Genomic DNA, 20,290 nt, shown 5'->3' on the forward strand with positions numbered 1-20,290 from the left:
TTAGGGCATGTATGTGCGTCACATGTGCACCCATGCTAATTTCAGGGGTGCAACAGGGTGTCCTTTGGACACCCCTGCACCCTTGAAATTATTCTCAATTTGCAATTCTCAAATTGAGAATAACTTCCCATTCATTCCTATGGGCCTCCTGGCCCATAGAAATGAATGGGAAAGTATTCCTTAATTGCGATTCGCAATTTGCGAATCGCAATTGAGGAATACTAAGAAATCGCTAAAAAATTGCGATTTTGTACATACATTTGAGAATCGCAAATCAGGTTGTTGATACATATGGCCCATGGTACTTAGTGCCAGCATGTCTACACTCTGACCTATGCTGGAGAGGTTGCAGTGAGGTTGCAGTGAAAAATGGACAAAGGCACATATGTTGTGGTCCTGCAATGAGGTACAAATATTTTGGAAAGAGATAATAAACCAAATTAAACATATACCATATGTTGTGCTCGAAGACATGGGTGATGCCTCTGAATATCATCCTACTACCGTAAACCTAAATCATATGATCCTAGCTGCAAAGTTCTCTATCGCACAGTGGGTACATGTTTTTATATTTTCAGAACTCTCAGAAAGGCGCTTCCACTCATTCCTTCTGAACTACATCGGCCAACTATCATTGCACTGATTACCTCTCGTATTGATTACTGCAACGCCCCCTACCTCAATATCTCCACTGCATCACTGAATAAGCTCCAGGTGGTACAGAATGCAGTAGCAAGACTGATTCTTAAAATTCCCAAACTTCAGTCTGCTAGAGAAGGGATCTGTACCCTAGATTGGTTCCCCATTAAGGAGCGCATCTCATTTAAGGTCGTAAGCAAAGTATACAAGGCCAGGCTTGTCCCAACTCAAATCTTTGTTTCAATGGTATATTCCAGAGAGGACCTTGAGATCATACACACAGAACAAACTGGTCTCGCCCAGATTCCGCAGATCCAGATGGGGCGGCCGCTCCTCCTCTGTCGTCGCCGCCAAACTCTGAAACTCTCTCCCCTTTGCCATGGTCAACGCAAGCTCTCTCCCTGCTTTCAAGAAACTCCTGAAAACCTGGGTGTTTCTCTCTTAATCTGCTGTTGCGCTCTTTCCCCTGTTTTTGTCTGCCTGGCGCCTTGACACCTTCGGGTATAGTGCGCTTTACAAATATTATCCTATCCTAACTCTCACCCCTTCTACATGCGATGACCAAATTTGTGGTCTATTTAAGGGATTAGAAAGTGATGCCAGTTTTCCGTGACAGAATGAGTCAATTGGAGAGGGTTAGGGCACCTGTACGTACGAATATAGAACATTAGGGGTGTCACAGATGGCGCTCAGGACAAATGTCTACAGTGCTTCCAATATATCTGATAAATTTGACGCTAGATCAACTCCAAACAGTTTATCATCTGACACAGAACACAACATTCCATAAAAGATGAAGGGACAACTAATAGAATACAGGGTAGTACAGTAAAAAGCGGTGGAGGTGTATAAAGGACAACAAAGATATGGACTACCAAACCAAGGGAGAATATTGATTGCCTTATTTTGGTTTGAGGAAGTTAGCTAATGGTTACCTGTTGGAAACACATGCGATGTCTCTCTGATGTGTTTGTGATCTGTTTTTGGGAAAATGTTAAAGTTTGGAAAAAAATATGTAATGGGAGTGGGTACCTCCAAATGTTTTACAAAATCTGGTGGAACGACGTGAGAGCCTTGAACGACTGGTGGTAACAAAGGAAACGAATGGACACAGCCTTTGTGATCTCTGGTGGCGCTGGGTGAGTTGTATTGTATTTTTAATCAGTATATTACTATAGGAGAACCTGTCGGAAACTACAAATGCAAAAAATGCTAAATCTGACCTAACTTGAAGAACTGAGTCCAATTAGTACTCATAAATGGAAGTCCGAGGACCCCCTAAAGCGGCAGAGTTAATATTACAAATTAGGCAAATAATGTAACTGGAAGACATTCATTTTGTTATACATAACGCAACATCAAAAAAAAACAAAAAAAAACTTAGGCACATTGTTGAAGCACTGGATTAAGGAACTCGTTGTGGAGCGGACATTATTGTGATGTAGCTTAGAATTAAAGAAATAAAACATCACATTCAATGACGGTATAGTTATTACACGACTATGTATAAGTCTTTCATGAGCCGACCTACCATATTATAATTTACTTTATTGTATAACTTGTATCACTTGTATAGGAATACCATTTTCTTGCACCTATATCATTTTAAGTTTTAAAGAAGAATTTTATTGAGCAATAAAAGGGCAAAACAGAGTAGACACATATATCATAATGTAACCTGCTATTAGTCAATATAATCTATATAAATAATAAGGAGAATAAGGAAAAAGAGCAGGGAAGAACGGAAAGAGAAACAAGAAAAAACAAAGGAAAAAGGGGGAATGAAACAAGCAATCAGATGTATTAAAAAACAGTTACATGTATCAAGTCTCTTAAAACATTTGTAAAAATGCAGATAAGCATAAAAATACATAATACAACAAAGAAACGAAAAATGCATGTTTACGGCGGTTTGGGAACTTCTTCGTTACTTGGGGAATGTAAAGGAAAAAATTGGGCCGATAGGTCCAAAAAAAACAGGCAACCATAATAAATCTCTCTTAATAGCAAGAGTAACAGGGTAAACATAAGCTCTGTCTATTCTGTGGTTGTAGCAAACACCATACCACCAAGCTTGAAAGGAAATAGTGGAGGTATCTTTCCAGGACTTGGTGATTTGTTGAAAAGCAACAGCTATGAGTAAATCAACAATGCTAGAATTATCAGTGGATTGAGACCAAATATCAGCAATACTTCCCAGAAAAATGTGTGGCCAAGAGAAAGGGAAATTAGAAGAGAAAATCTTATTGATCTGACACCAAACCTTGGACCAAAAAGAATGAACTAAGGGACAAGTAAATAGCATATGTTTAAGATCTGCAGCATCAGCGGAGCATGACCAGCAGGTCGAGAGAATGGATGAATCAATTTTATGTAATTTGACAGGGGTAATCAAAAGACCTATATCATTTTAAAAAAAGATACAAAATGGCAAGTGGCAGGGGGGGGGGGGTGAATTTCCAAAAGCCTATTTGTTTGCTAAATAAACCCGAGTCTTTGATCTTCAAGCGCCTTAGATGTGCATGTGTTGCCTAAGCACAGTATGAACACTAGATGGCACATTTGTATTGTCTTTCTTCGGCGAAATAATTAATATTATACCTTTGGAAATGTGGGAGGGAAACCAGCAGAACGTTCTTTCGAGGCAACTCGTCTTGTTTGCAAATCAAAAATGCTCGGAGGAAAAACTATGGACAAATCCGCAGAGGCATTGTTGTGTACGTGAAATAGTATGAAACAGGAGTATTTTGTGAATTGGCCCAATGTTTTAAATAGCTCAAAGGAAATGCAAATGTAATAAACGTTTTCCTTTCATCCATTCATCTCTTTGTCCAACTGGCTGGTGTACTCACACAAGCCTCTAGATGTCAGCCAAGGATCATATTTGCTTTGGTCTGACAACATTTACGGAGGTTAACATAGTGACGGAAAATGGCCTGTGGAAAAAAACTGCAGATAACAAAACACTAAACCAGATACACATCTTTTTGAATATTGGTGCATGTATATACACCCTCGTAATTAGGTATTTTGATACAAAGTCTACATCTTGGGGGAGAAGCAAAAAACAGAGGACGCCATTTGTCACTCTTAGAAATTGTATGCCAAAGCATTACATGAGAAAAACATACAACAAAGCCATCCCCATAAGCCCAACTCAGGAGCCAGCGGTGTACTAGGAACAGAGGTTCACTAGGTTTCACTTACAAGGGAATCTTCAAGAGAGGCTTCCACAGCCGCTCCCAGTGAGCATATGATCAAAAGTACAATATACAAAAAAGAACAAATTGACACATTATCAGAATTATGTTATTTTGACATAAACTGCCTAATCATTAGAATGCCAGTGTAGACCTAGGATAAAGGAGTAATAAGGAATATTTTCTAGCGATTTGGTGAAAAGAAGCAAACTAATCAACCCATTTCAAAGCGGTGGGCTTCAGCCTTAGCATCATCAGTTGTATATTTGATGGGAACACTGGTTATTTCAAACAATTTTTGCTAGACCAACTACATCCTCCTATGTCAGTCCCTTCGCTTTCACCATGCAGCTTATAAACTGAATTAACAAATCACTACATTTTCCACCAACCTTGGGACACTAAGTAAAGTACAAAAACATGCAAATCACGTGGCACCTCCTGACCAATCTGATGCCTTTTCCACAGGGCTTTAAGTGGGCCAGGTAGTTCTTAAAAGCAGGAGCCGAGATGGGTACATATTGGGCTCTCCATTTTTACCTTCAGGGTGAGGAAGAAAAAAAATGCTTAACTCTGCAATAGTACTATCTGTCACTGCTTTAGATGCAACTTCAAAGAGACTAATTTCTCAGTTTTATATTCTTCAAACTTGGAGCAACCACATTACACAAGGAAACAATCATGTTTCGAATCATAGGATGTTGAGCTGACTGACGTGAGTGTGATATGGGCACTGAGGGCGCTTGGGACCTGGGCGACACTAATAATAAGCCCGCAATGGAGAATAAATGATCACACCCATACAGTATGATAGTTGGATGGAAACTGGCCTCGTGCGACCACGCCTCCCTTTATTACCACGCCCGGACCACGCCTGGTCCGAGCGCATGGGTGCAACACATCCTACACTGAGACTAAAACACTACAATGCTGGCTCATTACAGTGAGGTCGAACCTGCTTTCGCAGCTTGAAAGTCAGCAGCTCTAGCCTTACGCCACAATCTCGCTCGCAAGAATGGAGGCCTTTTCAATCTTCTATTCTACAAAGCTATAGTTGTTGTTTTTTATCTTATGCAACTAACAACCATTGACAAAGCCTATAGTCCTGGCTCGTTGTGGGAGTAATATTATTTGTTGTGCTATATAGTGCAAAATACAGCGGCACAACTGGTCATTAACCCGTTTGCTGCTTCGAACGTTAAGCGCCAGTGCTAAACGTTCGAAGAAACGGGTGCGGCCACGTCGGCCGTTGGACCTGCACAGCACCAGGGAGGTAGCTTGCGCGACGTCCAACGGACGAAGGCAGCAGCGAACGGGTAGACAAACCAGTGCATACCCCCTCCTGCCCTCTTTTGCAACAGCTGCACTGGTTCTATAAGGAAGAGAGCAGTGTTTAAGCTCATGGTGATGGTGTTTAGAGCAGGGCAGGAGACTGGCCCGCTCTAGTTAAGGAGGAAGATAATAGCCTACATAACTGTACACACACACTAAGATCTAGCAATCGGAATCTGCTTCTCCCGTGTAAAATCAGGAAAGCCAAAATGGGAGGACCCGCATTCTCACATCTAGCCCCTCTTCACTGGAACCGTCTTCCTGATGAGCATTGCGCCTGCTCCAGTCTGGGACAGTTCAAGAAGCTGTTAAAAATGTGGCTTTTCTAAAGCCGTAACTTTGTCTTAGCCGCTACCCTTGTGCTGCCAAAAGCACCGAGAGATCCCTGCAGGGATGATTCGTTGCGTGATACAAATCCTAATAATAATAATATATCTGGATGAATGGACAGAAGCAGCAAAATACCAGTGGGGCAGCGCATTACGGTACAGATTTTTAGCTTCAGTGTTTTAAGCCTCGCCCATAATTACATCGGCCACGCCCCTATGAGAGACCCCCCACAGTTTTTTCATCCCACTTAAAGCCCTGCTGGGCTCTTTCTTTGCTATTCAATGACTGAGATAAGTGCCTTCCTTTCTCTCTCTCTCTGGTGTTTTGGATTTAATCGTACTAATGTTATTGTACTGACTGACGATGCAGAATTTATGTTTTAGCATCTTAAGATTTTGCTACTGGACTAATTAATTTATTTTGCATTAGGTCCTACCCCACTCTCCGTCTTACTACTGCAGACACCCTCTGAGTGTGCCTGGTTTGCCAGTGGGCTTTCATGTCCTGAAGAGGTGAAGGCACAGACCGCTCGGCTCAGTTAGCGACAGAGCCTGCCTCTTTCTTAAACTACTGAAACTAGCTTTAGGCGATCAAGGTGACGCGACCTTGATTCATTAAGATTAATTTGCTCTTGTTCTCCCCTCCTGCGATACTAGATGGTAGTCTAATTCACAGTTACGTATGTTGGTGGTGCACACAATCGTCGATTCACACAATGAGTGGCAAAGAAGGGGACTTCAGAGTCTTCATTGTCAAGGAAGAGAAGGTATTTTCTGTCCTGGGTGTTCAGCTCACAGGGGCCACACATGAAGCAGTTCATTAGTTGATTCAGAGGGCAGTTACGCCTGTGGTGGCACCTACTGGAAAACAACATATAAGATGGGTGACTGACTAGACCTGTGCTACTCCTCAACTAGATAGAAGAAGACTTACAGGTAACCAAAAAACCTTTGAGAAAGATTACACAGAAAACCTCTTCGAAGGTAGGATGCAAGTCTAGCTCTTCTCCGCAAACATATGTTTTCGAAAAACTGAAAGGAGCATTCATTGAGAGTGGTGCCACATTAGAGACGGGCACTCACGGATAGTGGAAGACCAAACAGGTCAGTTCAAGGAGAAACCAAGAACATCCAATAAAGGCATTTCGTCATTCTCCTGTTAAGAGGATAACATTCTGAGGAGCAAGAGACTTCCGGCTTTGAAGAGCTACATGACAAGGGCAGAAACTGATGACTGGTCACGGTAGCCAGGAAGAGGAAGCATCTGTCAGAACTGAAAGAAGAAAGGAAACAATAGTCAGACCAAGATCCGGCCACTTAGCCTGAAGAGGAGAGGAAGTGTGACTGTGATTATCTCCACCATCTGAGGTCTTCCAGTGGACATCTGCCCTGAAAGTGACCAAATAGGCGATCAAGGTGATGCGACCTTGATTCATTTAGATACATTTTCTCTTGTTCACCCTGCCTGCGATATTAGATGGTAGTCTAATTCACAGATACGTATGCAGGCACAATTCAGAAAACCTCTAGATAGGAGTCCTAAACATCAGTGGATATAAAGATATCCAAAACCTTGAAAATCAAACCAAAGAAAAAGACATTTATGGGTGATTTCATAAGGGATCCAAGAAGGCGTTTGCTAGATCTTGGACATCATGCCAAAATACATTTTTGGACTAGGTGGTCCCCCTACCAAATGAAGATTACCAGTGTAGCCACAAAAGACATTGGCCAGGTGGGCCCAAATCTTTTATATGGATGGAAGCAGAGGGCCATCCACCTTCTAGCAAAGCGAATTGCAGCATTTCGGCCAGAGGTGCAGGTCAATATTTTAAAGAGTAGACTCAAAGGCGTGGGAACTGCTAACTCAGGAACATGCTGCGTTGCCCACGGCTGGCTTTTTGAGGATCATTTTGTGAAGAACCTCAGGAAATCTGACTCAAACATGCATCCCTGGCCAAGACACAACTAACAATGTGTGCAACTCTAGAGGTTTGTGGTGTGCTCATGTGGTAGGAGGTGACTGTCTGGGTGCTTCAATAAATGAGGGATGTATGACATTACAACGCATGCTTTTACCACGCATGCCTTCACATCGCAGTTTTTACAACGCATGCTGTTACAACACATAGCGTTAAGGGGTGCTGGATAGTGAATAGTTTAATTTACTATTCCAACTCCAGTCCCCGTGGATAGTAGGGAAGGTGTTGGATAGTAAATTAAATCCATTCCCTATCCTAGAGCGCCCCCCAGCACAATGTGTTGTAATGACATGCGTTGTAATAGTTGCATCGTAAAGGCACTGCGTGGTAAAAGTTGCGTTGAAAAGGATGTTTCCCATAAACGAGGCTCTAGGAGTTTCTAGTAATCCCACAGGGGAGGGAAGGGCCAAGATCAATGGTGCCAAGGGGTCTTTCTTGCCCGTTCAGCACCAGTCAAGAGGATATTTTTTCAGAAACAACTAAAGATGCATAGGAGGAATTCCAGGTTATGGTGATCTGTCTTCCCTTGCAAGATTACATGCTAAATTAGTCTGGTTTGTGCATGACTAGTGCCTGGTAATCAATGGCGCTTGGTTGGTACACAGTGTACAAGGTTCAGGACCAAGTTTTAGGGAACTTCAGTTTAAAGCGTGAGACAGAGATTTTGCTATTGTCTACAAAAATAGGCACATAGTGAAGTGCATAATCTATACGTCTGTGTCCTGAATAGAACTGATCCTGTCATAAAAGCTAGGAAATGTTTCATTATCGTTGAGTCAGAACACTTGAACTCACTCTCCTTTCCCCTGCGTACTGACTCAAACCTTATTACGTTCTGCCTTCACTCAAGACTTGTTTCTTCTCACCTGTTTTTTTCTCCATTCCAGTCCATCCTGTAAGAACCAAGACCCCAATTTTGGGCAGTGATCCTCTCTTAGTCAAACCCACATAGCTATTGGAAATGTTGAAATACAAGTTTATCGACAAACCTTCTCCTGTCCTTCCTCTAATAAGTAAGCAAACGACAGACCCGGAAAAGACAAACAATGCGTTCAGTGTAAAAGGGAGAAAAGGCAAAGGATCCAGGAGCTGCAGCCGCTGCAAAAGGCTACAGAAGCCCAGAGGCCATCACCCTCACATGATACAGAGAAACAAACATAAACACACGGTGCCTGATTCACAAAACGTTTTTTTCCTTCTATTTCAAGACTAGATCACATCAAAGTGAAGAGTGAGATGCACCTAAAGACAGAAAATCTGTGGCTCAAGACCAAAGTAAATTTAGACTTAAAGCACGAGACCTATCTATGCCACATGACTGCATTTACCATCTGAATGTCATCTTCTCTCCGAGCCCCTGTGATTTTAAAAAGTGTGACAACATGTCTTTGTAATTTAATAAACGGATCTGAAAAAAAAGTTATTCAAACATAGAAAGTCATTTCTGCAGTTTTAATATGTTTGAAATATGTTGCTTAGAAATTATGTGTGTGTGAAAGGATGAGCGTTTGGCGTGATAGATGGTCACACAATGGTGAGGTGGTGGTATGTGGATTCTCACTGCAAGTAAGGTGATCAGAGGCAAAACGTTTGGGAGTACAGGGTCATTAATCGATTGGCAAGGCTGTTCAATCTGCAACCATGTGCACATTGTATATTTTGGAAAATATGTTTTTGTAAAAACTATTTAGAGAAATTACTTTACCATATGCCAGAAATGTGGAGTAAAGGAGGACAACCTACCCTACTGCCCTCTTCAAAGGTCAGATAAGGCCAGTCCTTGTTAAAATAAGTCCTCCCCTTCCCTAATTTCCCATCCAGATTCGTTCCTCTAAAGTCCAAATTCAGCCAGATCTCTTCTCGCAGGTAAAGGCATTGCAATATGGTCAGCCCACTCAAACCTCTTTACTCCATGCGTCGTCAGCTTCAGCTCCATGGCAAATATTGCGTGGTACAATATATTCTCAGTTGATGTTTTATACCATGCTGCATATCGCCCAATAGAGAACTTCATCCTACTACCAGCAAAACCTTCGACTTTACCACCTAGAATGGGGAGTTTTTGCACTGTTCTGTGGCTCAATGCATTATACGTAGCTTCCCACCTTCTGTCATTTGACAACCACTGTAGAGTATTGACGGCATCAGTCACCTGTACTGAGAAAGTGTCATGAATGTGCGCATACATACTCTGCTTTTACCAATAATAAACACAATAATTACAGTAAAAAAAGTTAATTAGAGAAAGTCAAACCACATATGAGCTTGGGGACCACTCTTTTACCACCTTTGGCTTTTGTTGGTTAAAAGCACTGCGCCTCATATAAATGACAGGCGGAGCATTTATAAGGATAGAAAATACTAATCCAACTTTTAAACTTTTTTCGGGTAAATTTGGATTTTTTTGGGGGGATGAATTTGAATGCTTCCAGATGGCACAACATTGTTTACTGTGGGTGCTTACAAAGTACAGAAATTTTAACTTTAGAAAGTTGCATACATTTTCTCATGCATAAAATTGCCCAGGTCATTTATCTAATGATTGCTAAATATTTTCATGTGCTGCATCCCTCAAAACGAGACACCATAACTTCGGAAAGATAAATATGTAAGTAGTCGACTAATCCATTTTACAGTAGATCACTTTGGAATGCACCAGTGTTTGACACACATGAATTTAAAACACACATCCTTCTCATCATTGTATACTGCTTTCTAAAAATAAAAGAGGAAGGGCTGGGAAACAGGATACGGCAATACCTTCATAGGAGCAAGTTGTATCGGGGTGATACACGACGGGTCCACCACAGGCTTGGGCCTGTTGGCCGTGTCTGCCAGCAAACTCTGCCATTGTTGGGGAAGTCCTGTGAACTTTTGCTCCCTGGGATCAAATCCAGTATGAACCCTGTGTTCGAAGTTTGAAGGACCAGAAATCTCTATCTTCTTCTTCTTCTTTCCAAACATGATGGGAAATCCTGAGCAACCTAGGAAAGCAAGAGCACATGACTGAAAGTTACTTGCAAAGTGAGAAAATGTATTTATTTTAGGCAGAATTATCAGACATAGAGTCTGGTAAACATTCTATAAAATGGCACAGCCATTGCATTAAAGACATCGCATTGAAGGGATTTGCCTCTAGTCTATACTCTGTCATCAAAAGAACTTCATCGCTATGCTACACCATTAAACTTTTTTCCGAATTCTGTTGCAGTGAATTTGTTGAATTTTCAAAGATTTGGTCATAGAACTCTGTTGATATTCCAGCCCAGCATCTTAGATGATGGTTCCCTAGAAGATGCTAAGAGAAGCTCAAATTTTCATTTGGCTTCTTCCTGATACACCACTAAATTACTTCTGAATCTCATAATATGTGACGTGCGATATGTAACAGAGCATAAGTCCCTACCTTTTTCTCAAACATGTGAAACAGCCAACACCCCCGATACTCCATGAAAAAAAAATAGAAGGTAAGAAAACATACAGCAGTTGGTGACACAGAAGTTACCACTAACGCGACCCACCAAGAGCTTGCATTCCGTCCTCTCCGGCCACAGGGTATGGTACCAAGTACATTCACCTAGACCCCATTCCATTGCATCAGAGTTTACAGCATGAACACTCATCATAGCTAAAACAGGATATAACACGCCCACTTCAGACAAATACAGACCTACAAGGACAGCAGAAGCAAGAAGATACAACACACTTCCTTCCTTTTAAAACCCAACATCTCATGCAAGACAATTACACTGCACAGAGAACAAAATGTAGTTCATACGCACAACCACATAGTCAAAGCTAACAAGCTGATCATAATTCCCCGCATGAATATATGCAACAGTTCCGCAGAAAAGCACACCCCCACAGAGCAAGGTAAGATAGCAGATGAAAACTTAAGTGAAGCAGAGATGCAAGCTGTACTCCATCTCTGTACTGATGCATAAAAATCAGAAGGCAACAAACACTTGGCAAAGACATTAAAGTCACACCCTATATGACCAACTCTTACACAAATGGGGGATCACTACACCAGCCCACACCAAAAACAAAGTCCACTAAAAAATAATAAAGGGGTTCTGCCCAAATCACCCTCCCATACCTGAGCAAGGGACATCAAAAAGATGATGAAGTAGAAACAATTAGTACTGAGGGATTAATTCAACATTTAATTCTACCCAAGATATAATTAATTATCCAGGTTTGTACAAATAATTGTAATAAAGTCACTATTCAGAAGTTTTAAGGACATATCTACGTGTCACAGGACAAAGTGGCGCACAAAAACAAAAATATATTAAATCATACTACAAAAAACACATACATTATATATACATATCACAAATACAATATATACATTACATATACAACAACGTACCCTAAAACAAAGTCCACGGCAGCAAAGACTGTTCATGCATCTATCAATATAGGGAGTGCATGTAATATGTCACAGATGTGAAATTCACAACACTCCACATGTAGGTCAGGGAGCGATCTCAGCACAAAGGTCAGAACATCTAACATCATACATTTTTAAATAGTTTCCTCATAATATTTTCTCAATATAAAAAATGATATAATTTATATAAGCATACATTAATGATTCATTTGCATCTTGTAAAATAGCTTCTTGGGGTGTATTTCTCCTTTACTAAAAGTAGTATATGAAGACTTGTGCAAGTGATTGCAGTTTACTATTTGGTATTTTACCGGGTATGGGATATGGTGACCCAGCTTTAATTTTAAATGTGCTCACAGTTGTAAGTATGCTGCAAACAACTTAAGCTATTGCCAAACCACAAAATACAAATCTTCAAAACACATACTTCCGGGCGAATAACAGGCAAGGGACAAGCCAGAGTGTTACATTTTCCTCGCTTGCCACTTGTAACATTAGTCTCTTGTCTGCTGGGCAACCTTGGGCATTCTTTGACAACAGTTATTGAAACAATTAGCTATCATGAGAACAGACTATGGAATGCAGATAACACTGCCTAAACACTCAGCGACACTTCCAAAACAGGCACATCACAAGTGCACTTTCCTAACCAGGGCAAAGTGCATTGATTTGTGAATGCTGAGCACTTTTCACAACTTGGGGGCAAGGAAGAACAAGGGGCAGAATGGAGGTTATTTTAATAATCCGCATGTTGTTTCTTTAATCGTTAAGAATACAGTAAAGTGCAAAAAATGTTTTCACAAAAGGAAAAGCTAGGGGGTATTGTGGGATTGCGATAAGAGGAAGTGAGCAAGAGAATCTCTTTAAAGGGAGATTTGTGGTGATAACTCGAAGGCGATTTAAATTTCTCTTACAGGAGCACGTGCCTTGGAGCTTTCAGGTCTTACACAGTTTAGTTATACGTCGCCGTTTCTGGCTGTTGTTTTAGTGTGAAGCTGCCCTCTCTTTCAGCTCTTGAAAAAGGGAACCTCAAACTTTCCTTCACTCTCTTCCTTACAAATTACCAACAACAGCTAGTAGTAGCAGGCAACCTCACAATTAACCTCGACCTACTTTCACTAATCCATAGGCCTTTTGATGAAGAAATGATGTGATTTAGAAGTAGAGGGAGGAGCTGCCAGATTAAAGAGGCAGCCGACAAAAAATCAGAGAATCTGATGCAATGTGGAGCTAAGAGGCGCATTCTGGCCTCCCCTTTACTTTAACCTGAACTAGAGCTGCCTGCAGCTCTTTCTTGGAAACCATCTTGTTATTGAGTTGTTGTAAAGTGCAGCTTTCTATTGGACCCCAGTGCAATGCACAAAGTGCCAAAGATAGTGCTCATCAGGGCTGGATTTAGGGCGATGCAACTCGTGCAGTTGCGCCTGGCACTGATCTCAGGAGGCAGTGTGTTTAAAAATAACTTATGGGTTAAATAGCACGTGCTGCAGGGTTCCTTGTGTGTCCTTCACTTTTCAGGCAGCAAGAAAAATGTCAAGATAACGCTAGGATTAATGCTCCTGCTTGAAAGAGATCAGCGTTTTGCCTAGTGGCAGTTTTGACTCATAAAATAGCACAGAGGGTTAATGTGCCTGCTGCTAAGAGTGTGTACCATGCAGATCACAAAACTGAGTGTGGGTGAACCATGGGTAGTGCTATAAAAGAAAATTAAGTGCATGTCAGAGCGGGGCTATGGAGAGATGAGGGGCACTGGTGGAGAGTGGGAGTGAGGTGATTTGTGGAGAAGAAGGTCATAGGGGGTGCGCCAAATAAGACGGTCACAATGGGCACCACCAGTACTAATGCAGGCCCCATGCTGATTTCCTGAAACACTACCTTATATCACAAATAAAATTAAATAACAAATGGGAATATATTTAAATAATAATGTATTCAAATATGTTTGGCTTATTCAACTTTGTAAGTGTGTTTTTGAAATATCAGAGTAGTAAACGCCTACTCATAATTTTGAAAGTTTCAACTAACTATTAAAATTAGACATCAAAGAAGGGAGAAAGGAAACAGGGTGATGTGATTGAAATACTCATTAGAGTAGCATATCACTTTACAAGCGTCCATCTATTTAGCAGCAGGGGCTCCTCCGCTTTGGGCGGGGGAGCGTCGCCCCCCTGCCAGCAGCTAAAAAGGTTAAAAAATACAATGATAATAAAACAAGTTTATAATCGTTGGATTTTTCAACTTCAACGTGCTGCATCCTGGGGGTGGGTCTCAGACCGGCCAAACCCACATGCGCACTGATCTGTCTCTAACCCAGCTGTGTTGCCGGGTTGGAGACAGCAGGCATAGTCTCCAGTCTCCATGGGAGTGCAAATTATCGGTACTTAGGCCAGTCCTGAAGCAGCTCTCATTCATGAGAGCAGTTTCAGGATTGGCCGCAGGGGAGGCTGGGAGCCTCTGCCTGCAGTGGAGCCACGAGAGGAACAGAAGACCGAGAGTACGGCGGGATGCAGGTGGAAGGTAAGTTCTTTATTTTCTTCTTTCTTTCTCGCCCCCTCTGTCCCCACACCTTCTCCCACACCAGCCCCGCCACGCTGTCCTAGCCGCTACTTCTATTTAGACGTGGTTTGAATTCAATAAAACAAAAGTTTCTGATGGATGCTGTAAGCTAAACACATGAGTGAAAACAAGAAGGACTACATGCCTTGTGGAGACACAGACCTGTCATGAGACTTTCCAATGGTGATGGTCATCTTGAGTGCTTTGCATACAAGTTTATATTGGTCTATAGCGTCTTTGCTGGGCAATGGAGATATATAATTGCTGTAGCCGGGATGCTGTTTTCAGAAAGTCAGAGGACTTGCAGACTGTCGCTTGAAAGTCTACAAAAGATTGGACTGAACTCAGAGAAGTATTCTAGTTCAGATCATGTTTAAGGATATAGATTGTGCACTTGAACACTATTTTCTTAAGTCATTCCTTAAGAGTTATGAATTCTTATATTGGCATACAAGAGGAGCAAAAAAACAACCTCACCTTGTGCGGACTTTCTTGACCTTTTGTAGATGTATTTTGTACTAAGGTACTGGTTTAGTTGGAAAAGAAAATTGCTGGTTATCAGGCAAACTGTATGATATTAATGTAATTTTTTTATGCTACAGTTTATGAACATGTCACATTGAAAGTAATTTTAACCACAGAACGTTATTACATCACCTTGAAGGTAGTTAACTTTAGCAAGCAAGGTTTGGGGCCTCATGTATCAACCTATTTTGCATTTGCAAATGTTGTGAATTGCAAATTTTGACTGCTTGTGAAAGCAAAATAGCCTTTCAAGGTGTCTGAGAGGCTTTGGTAGTGCATTTTAGGTAATCACAATTTTTAGAGATTAACTAAATTTGCTACTACAAAGATGGAATCGCAATTTGTGTTTCTCTAAGCACATGTAGCAAGCATTCTCTAAATGCAAATTGTGCATTTAGGAAATGCTATTAGCATTAACTCCAAGTCGATAGTAACCATGTGCAATTTTTGAAAATGCACAAAAAATGCATTTTTCAAAGAGCCATGTAGCGCACACATGACCCTAGGGCAGGCGTCTCCAACGAGAACTGATGAGCTACCAGTTCCAGCTACCTGCGAGTAGCTCACCTGTGTGCATCTCAGACTACTAACATGAAAGCCTTTGTTTGGTTATTTTATTATTTGTAGCCAAAATTAGAAAATATGGTTTTGAGGCGAAAATGAGGGTTTTTTCAGAACTCATAAGCTGATGTTTGGAGAAAAATGGTTCAATTTCCCAAAAATAAATGTAAAGCTATTATTTGAGTTGGAGACATTTATTACTTATATTGCGCCAGCTGTAGATGGCCAAATACCGAGCGCTAATGCTGAAATTCTCAGAATTTCAGCATTTGCGGCCCGTAAATAACCATGTACAATGTAGGTAATGCCAAACGCTATCGCAAAATAAGGAATCGCTAATAATAAGGGAAACCAGTTAGCGATTCCTTAATCTGCGATTAGTACAAACCGAATCCCTAAATAGCGATTCGCAAAATAAGAAATTTTTAAAATAAATTGCAAATCGATGTACCACAACTCGCTATTACTGATTTTTCAAATATTCATTATTTAGGAGTCGCAAATTACCAAAGACTCAAAGCAGGTGGTAATCAGCTGCACTGCATTTAAACAACCCCAAAATGCAACAGTATGAACACAATGACGGCCCTCTATGTCATTGCAAAGCGGCTTCGGATTCAAGCAGCAGGACTGAGGATCTGGAGATGGGAGGAACGCATGTACAGACAGTGCATTACATTATTCCAACTGACTGAGGCTGAAATCCATGAGAGGTACAGGCTTCACCCCCAAACCATCCTAGACTTGATACTGGACCTGCACCCACTCCTGGAGCATCAGATACCAAGGGCGCACGCTATACCACCACATGTCCAGGTGCTTTGTAGCCTGCACCTACTTGCATCAGGCAGGTACCAGGGGGTGATAGCTGTGGCAGGTGGTGTGTCACAGAGTTGCCTGCCCCGTTTTTTCAACACTTTCCTGGATGCCATGATGCAAAGAATGCACCTCTACATGCGGTTCCCTAGCACACAGGCGGAACTGCATAAAACCAAGATGGATTTTTATCAAAAGGCACAGTTCCCCCATGTAATAGGGTGCATTGATGGGACACACATACCAATCTGCCCACCTGCAGCTACAGAGTACATATATCGGAACCGCAAATCTACACATTCTATCAACGTGCAGGTAATTTGTGATGCGGACCACATCATCACAGACATCGTAGCCAAATTTCCACTGAGCACCCATGAGTCCTACATATTCAGGAACAGTAGGATCTACACACGTGTGGCTGGGGGCAAATTCGGGGAAGGATACCTGCTAGGTAAATCAATGTGACACACCCTGATGCATACCTTGGATGAATGTGTTGGTGACTGTTATTAATGACTCTTCCTCTCTCACTCAGGTGATAGCGCATATGCTGTGCGGGCATTTATCCGGACTCCATATCTCAACCCATTATCCCCAAGTGAGAGGAGATTCAATGTGGCACATAGATCTACGTGCAACGTTGTGGAGTGCACCTTTGGGCTCTTAAAAAGCAGGTTCCACTGCCTCCACAAAAGTGGCGGTGCACGGCAGTACCACCCTATCATCTGCTGTAAAATTATAGCAACGTGTGCCATTCTGCATAACCTTGCCACAAAGAAAGGAACAGCAGTGGAACTAACTGACTCCAAGGGTGAGGATTGTCCACAGCCAGAGCACAGCGCAGCAGGTGTGGCAGCAGCACCAGATAGGAGACACCGACGGGCTGAGATCACACGCAACTATTTCTGAGTAAGTAATGAGACAAAGCCAGTAACTGTAAGTGTGTGACAGTGTTTTATTAACCTTAACTCATGCAATAGCACAGCACACCATGAAGGCTTCAACATGCCATGCCAATATTCAATAAACATTCAAAATGTGAAATGGGTTACATCACCCATCTCACAATGCCAGATGATGGCTGTCATTATTTTCTGCGCCCACGCGCAGCACTGCCTCGTTCCCTGGGCACACTGTCCTCGCTGGCGGTCTGTTCTGTGGCAGCTCCATGCCTTTCACAGCGCTTCCTGGACTCAGTTAGAGGGGGGTGATGCTGCTGCAGCTAGTTGCCTCCTCACTTCCCCCCATCCCCTGCACCTGTTGTGACTATTTGGGTGGTCTGGAGCACTTCCAGAGCACTGGTAACTGTGACCAGCCCCCTTGCAACGTCACAGCTGCAGTGGGCCATCTGTTCCTGCATTGCCACCGCCTTAGTGTAGCCCTCCAATTTCTGTTGGTGCCTGCGCCTCACCACACAACCTTCATCCAGTTTGCTGCACTGCGGCCTCACCGCCTCTGACATGTCCCGCATGCCCTCAACCACAGTGTTGTTCATGCTGTTTATGCCCTCCTTAATTTCCAGCATGTGTCTGTTCATGTACACCATCTGGCGTTGAACTGATCTAATGGCTTTGCCTTGCAGGCGCTGTACCTTCAGCATATTCACCTCCAGACCAGAGAATACGCTGGACTCCTCGCCCTGTACAACAGGACTGGCTGCCCTTGATCTGCGGCCTCTGACACCTGTGTGGGCACGCTCAGTGGGGGACTGTGTACCTGCACTGTTCTCATCCTCTACCAGCGTGGAATGTTGGCCTCCCATGCTCTCCTCCTCTCCTGGAGGCTAGCCACTGTATGCCTCCTGGCTCTCTGTGGTGGTGGTGGTGATGGTGATGGTGGTGGTGGTGTGTGCTCAGCAGGAGGCAAGACCTCCTCATCCTGTGTGTTGGCTCTCCTGGGTGCCTTTCCTGTGTCTCCTTCAGCAGCCTTGCGCGCTGCCTCGCCTGTGGAGACAGACTGTACATTTACTCACTTTCCTGGCAGCATTTGCGGAATCATACATCTAATGACTGCCAATCACACTGACTGTCCTCTGCTTGCTAATTACTGATGTGTGTCACATGCTTTTGGGTTCAGTGGACTGACTGTTATGATATGTGTTACTTCTGACTACATCTCCCATAATGCATTGCTGTTTTTTTGGAAAACATGTACTGGAGTAGGAATCATTGTGGTTCTGAAAATCTGGATTCATATAATAGTTCTGGACTCGAGAAATAAAACTTCATCGAAACATGACGAATTTGGTATCAAAAGACCGAGAATGACGAGTACATCATGTACATGTATTTTCAGCATATTCGAGTGACGATTTCACCTCGAAATCGTCATTTACATTCTGAACCCTTGGCTCCCATTTATATGTTGCCCTTTACATAGGCCTTAATCCAGTTGAATTTGATTCCACAAGGACACATACTCCTTAATCGACTTTCCCTGACCTCAGTACAAGTTGGAACCATTGCCCCAGGCCGAACTCGTTAGGTCAGTTCCCTCCCAGTGGCCGAGCAAGATAGCATCTAGGCTCAACAAACCATAAAACCATCTCAGCGCGCACACCTGCCATATCTCGCTCACATCTATCTCCACTCTTTTGCTTCACTTACTTTATGGTGGGGAGGTGCCCGTTTTTATTAGGGGTCCAGTGTTATCTGATGAAATGTTGGGCCTTGCCGAATGATTTGTTGTAGGCAGCACGAAGTGAAATATGGACATGTCATCATGACTCTGCTTTTTCTTTGTACTGGAAACATGTTAACAATTTACTTTACAACCAAGAATGTTTTGCCTAGGGCCTAGAATCGTGTATAAAAAGAGAAGCCTGACTTTGTAAAAGTGTGCAGTCTCCTGAGAACATACCCGTATTGTACTTCTAGGACACCTGTTACCTTGGTTGCAGCCAATAAACTAATCTTTGACTTCACCTAGAAGACTCTGAAGTTTCTGTAGGTCTGGATCAGTAAGAACCCGAGGTCTCTGGGTGTTGATTCCCTGGCACCGCTGGGTTACCGGTTCTGTGCCGGTTCTTAAAAACCCAGTACCTCAGTTGGCGCCCAACGTGGGGCGATTCCAGTGGTACCAGTCAGCCAGAAGATCGTGAGGAGCTTCGTGTGGAAATTCCGGAGGACGGCCAACCACCTCATCGACCCCTGCATGTCGACGTGGTCCGAAGGTCTTTGCTGCGAGGTTCCCCGCTTCCCGACGGCTACAAGGACTGCTGCCCTGGCTATCGCCCTGATTTGGACCCTTGAAGTTTTTGGTAGAGCGAAACACTGAGACGAGTCTTCTGGTGACGTCATCGAGATAATTTCAGTTAAGTATAAGTGGAGCGTCTCCCAGTCCTTAGTTGGACTTACTTTGTGGTATCTTTGGGATACAAAAGGTTTTGTATTGGTACTTGCAAGCACCATAACCGAAGGACTCGTGTATTCACGAGAAATATCGTAATCGATAATCCTTTGAAGTTTGGAACTAGACTAGAGAGCGAAGATGCCTAGTCTTAGACTTGGGAATTTGTTTTGTCTTGGTGGTAATAATAGGGACTCCCGATTGGAGGACTCATGTCCGGTTCCTCCAGTTGGAACTCCGACTTACGAACTGTATGTAAAACATGGGGTAGGCCCCATCACCTACAACGAAGTATGGATTAAATACACTAGGAAAGATGGTGTTCTAAAATGGCCCCAATATGGTAGTTTTGATTCTGAAATCTTAGACAACCTTGAAGTTAAACTCTTTAAAAAGAAAGCCCGGCCGGCGATGTTTGACTCTTTCCGCTTATGGCGCAAAGAAGCCAAACAAAAAGAAATTAAATTAGCTAAGAAAAATAAGAGAGAAGGGGGACTGTCAGTAATGCAAGCTGCTGTGCAGTTTAAAGATAATGAGGAAGAGCAGATGAAGGAGCAGTTGCATAGGCAACGTAAAATGGCAATAGATAAATGTTATCCAGTT

General features: G+C 42.6%; 1 protein-coding gene across 1 annotated transcript in view; it reads right to left on the reverse strand.

Annotated features, from left to right (window-relative positions):
* The window catches only part of PAK5 (p21 (RAC1) activated kinase 5), an 807,900-nt gene that overhangs the window by 456,124 nt on the left and 331,486 nt on the right, over positions 1–20,290 (reverse strand). Inside the window, exon 2 of the mRNA XM_078649528.1 lies at positions 10,243–10,466. Within this exon, the coding sequence (XP_078505654.1) occupies positions 10,243–10,446 (204 nt within the window). The 5' untranslated portion in view covers positions 10,447–10,466. The remainder of the gene's footprint in view (positions 1–10,242; positions 10,467–20,290) is intronic.

Source organism: Lissotriton helveticus, chromosome 6 (assembly GCF_964261635.1).
Source record: "Lissotriton helveticus chromosome 6, aLisHel1.1, whole genome shotgun sequence".
NCBI classification, from domain to species: domain Eukaryota; kingdom Metazoa; phylum Chordata; class Amphibia; order Caudata; family Salamandridae; genus Lissotriton; species Lissotriton helveticus.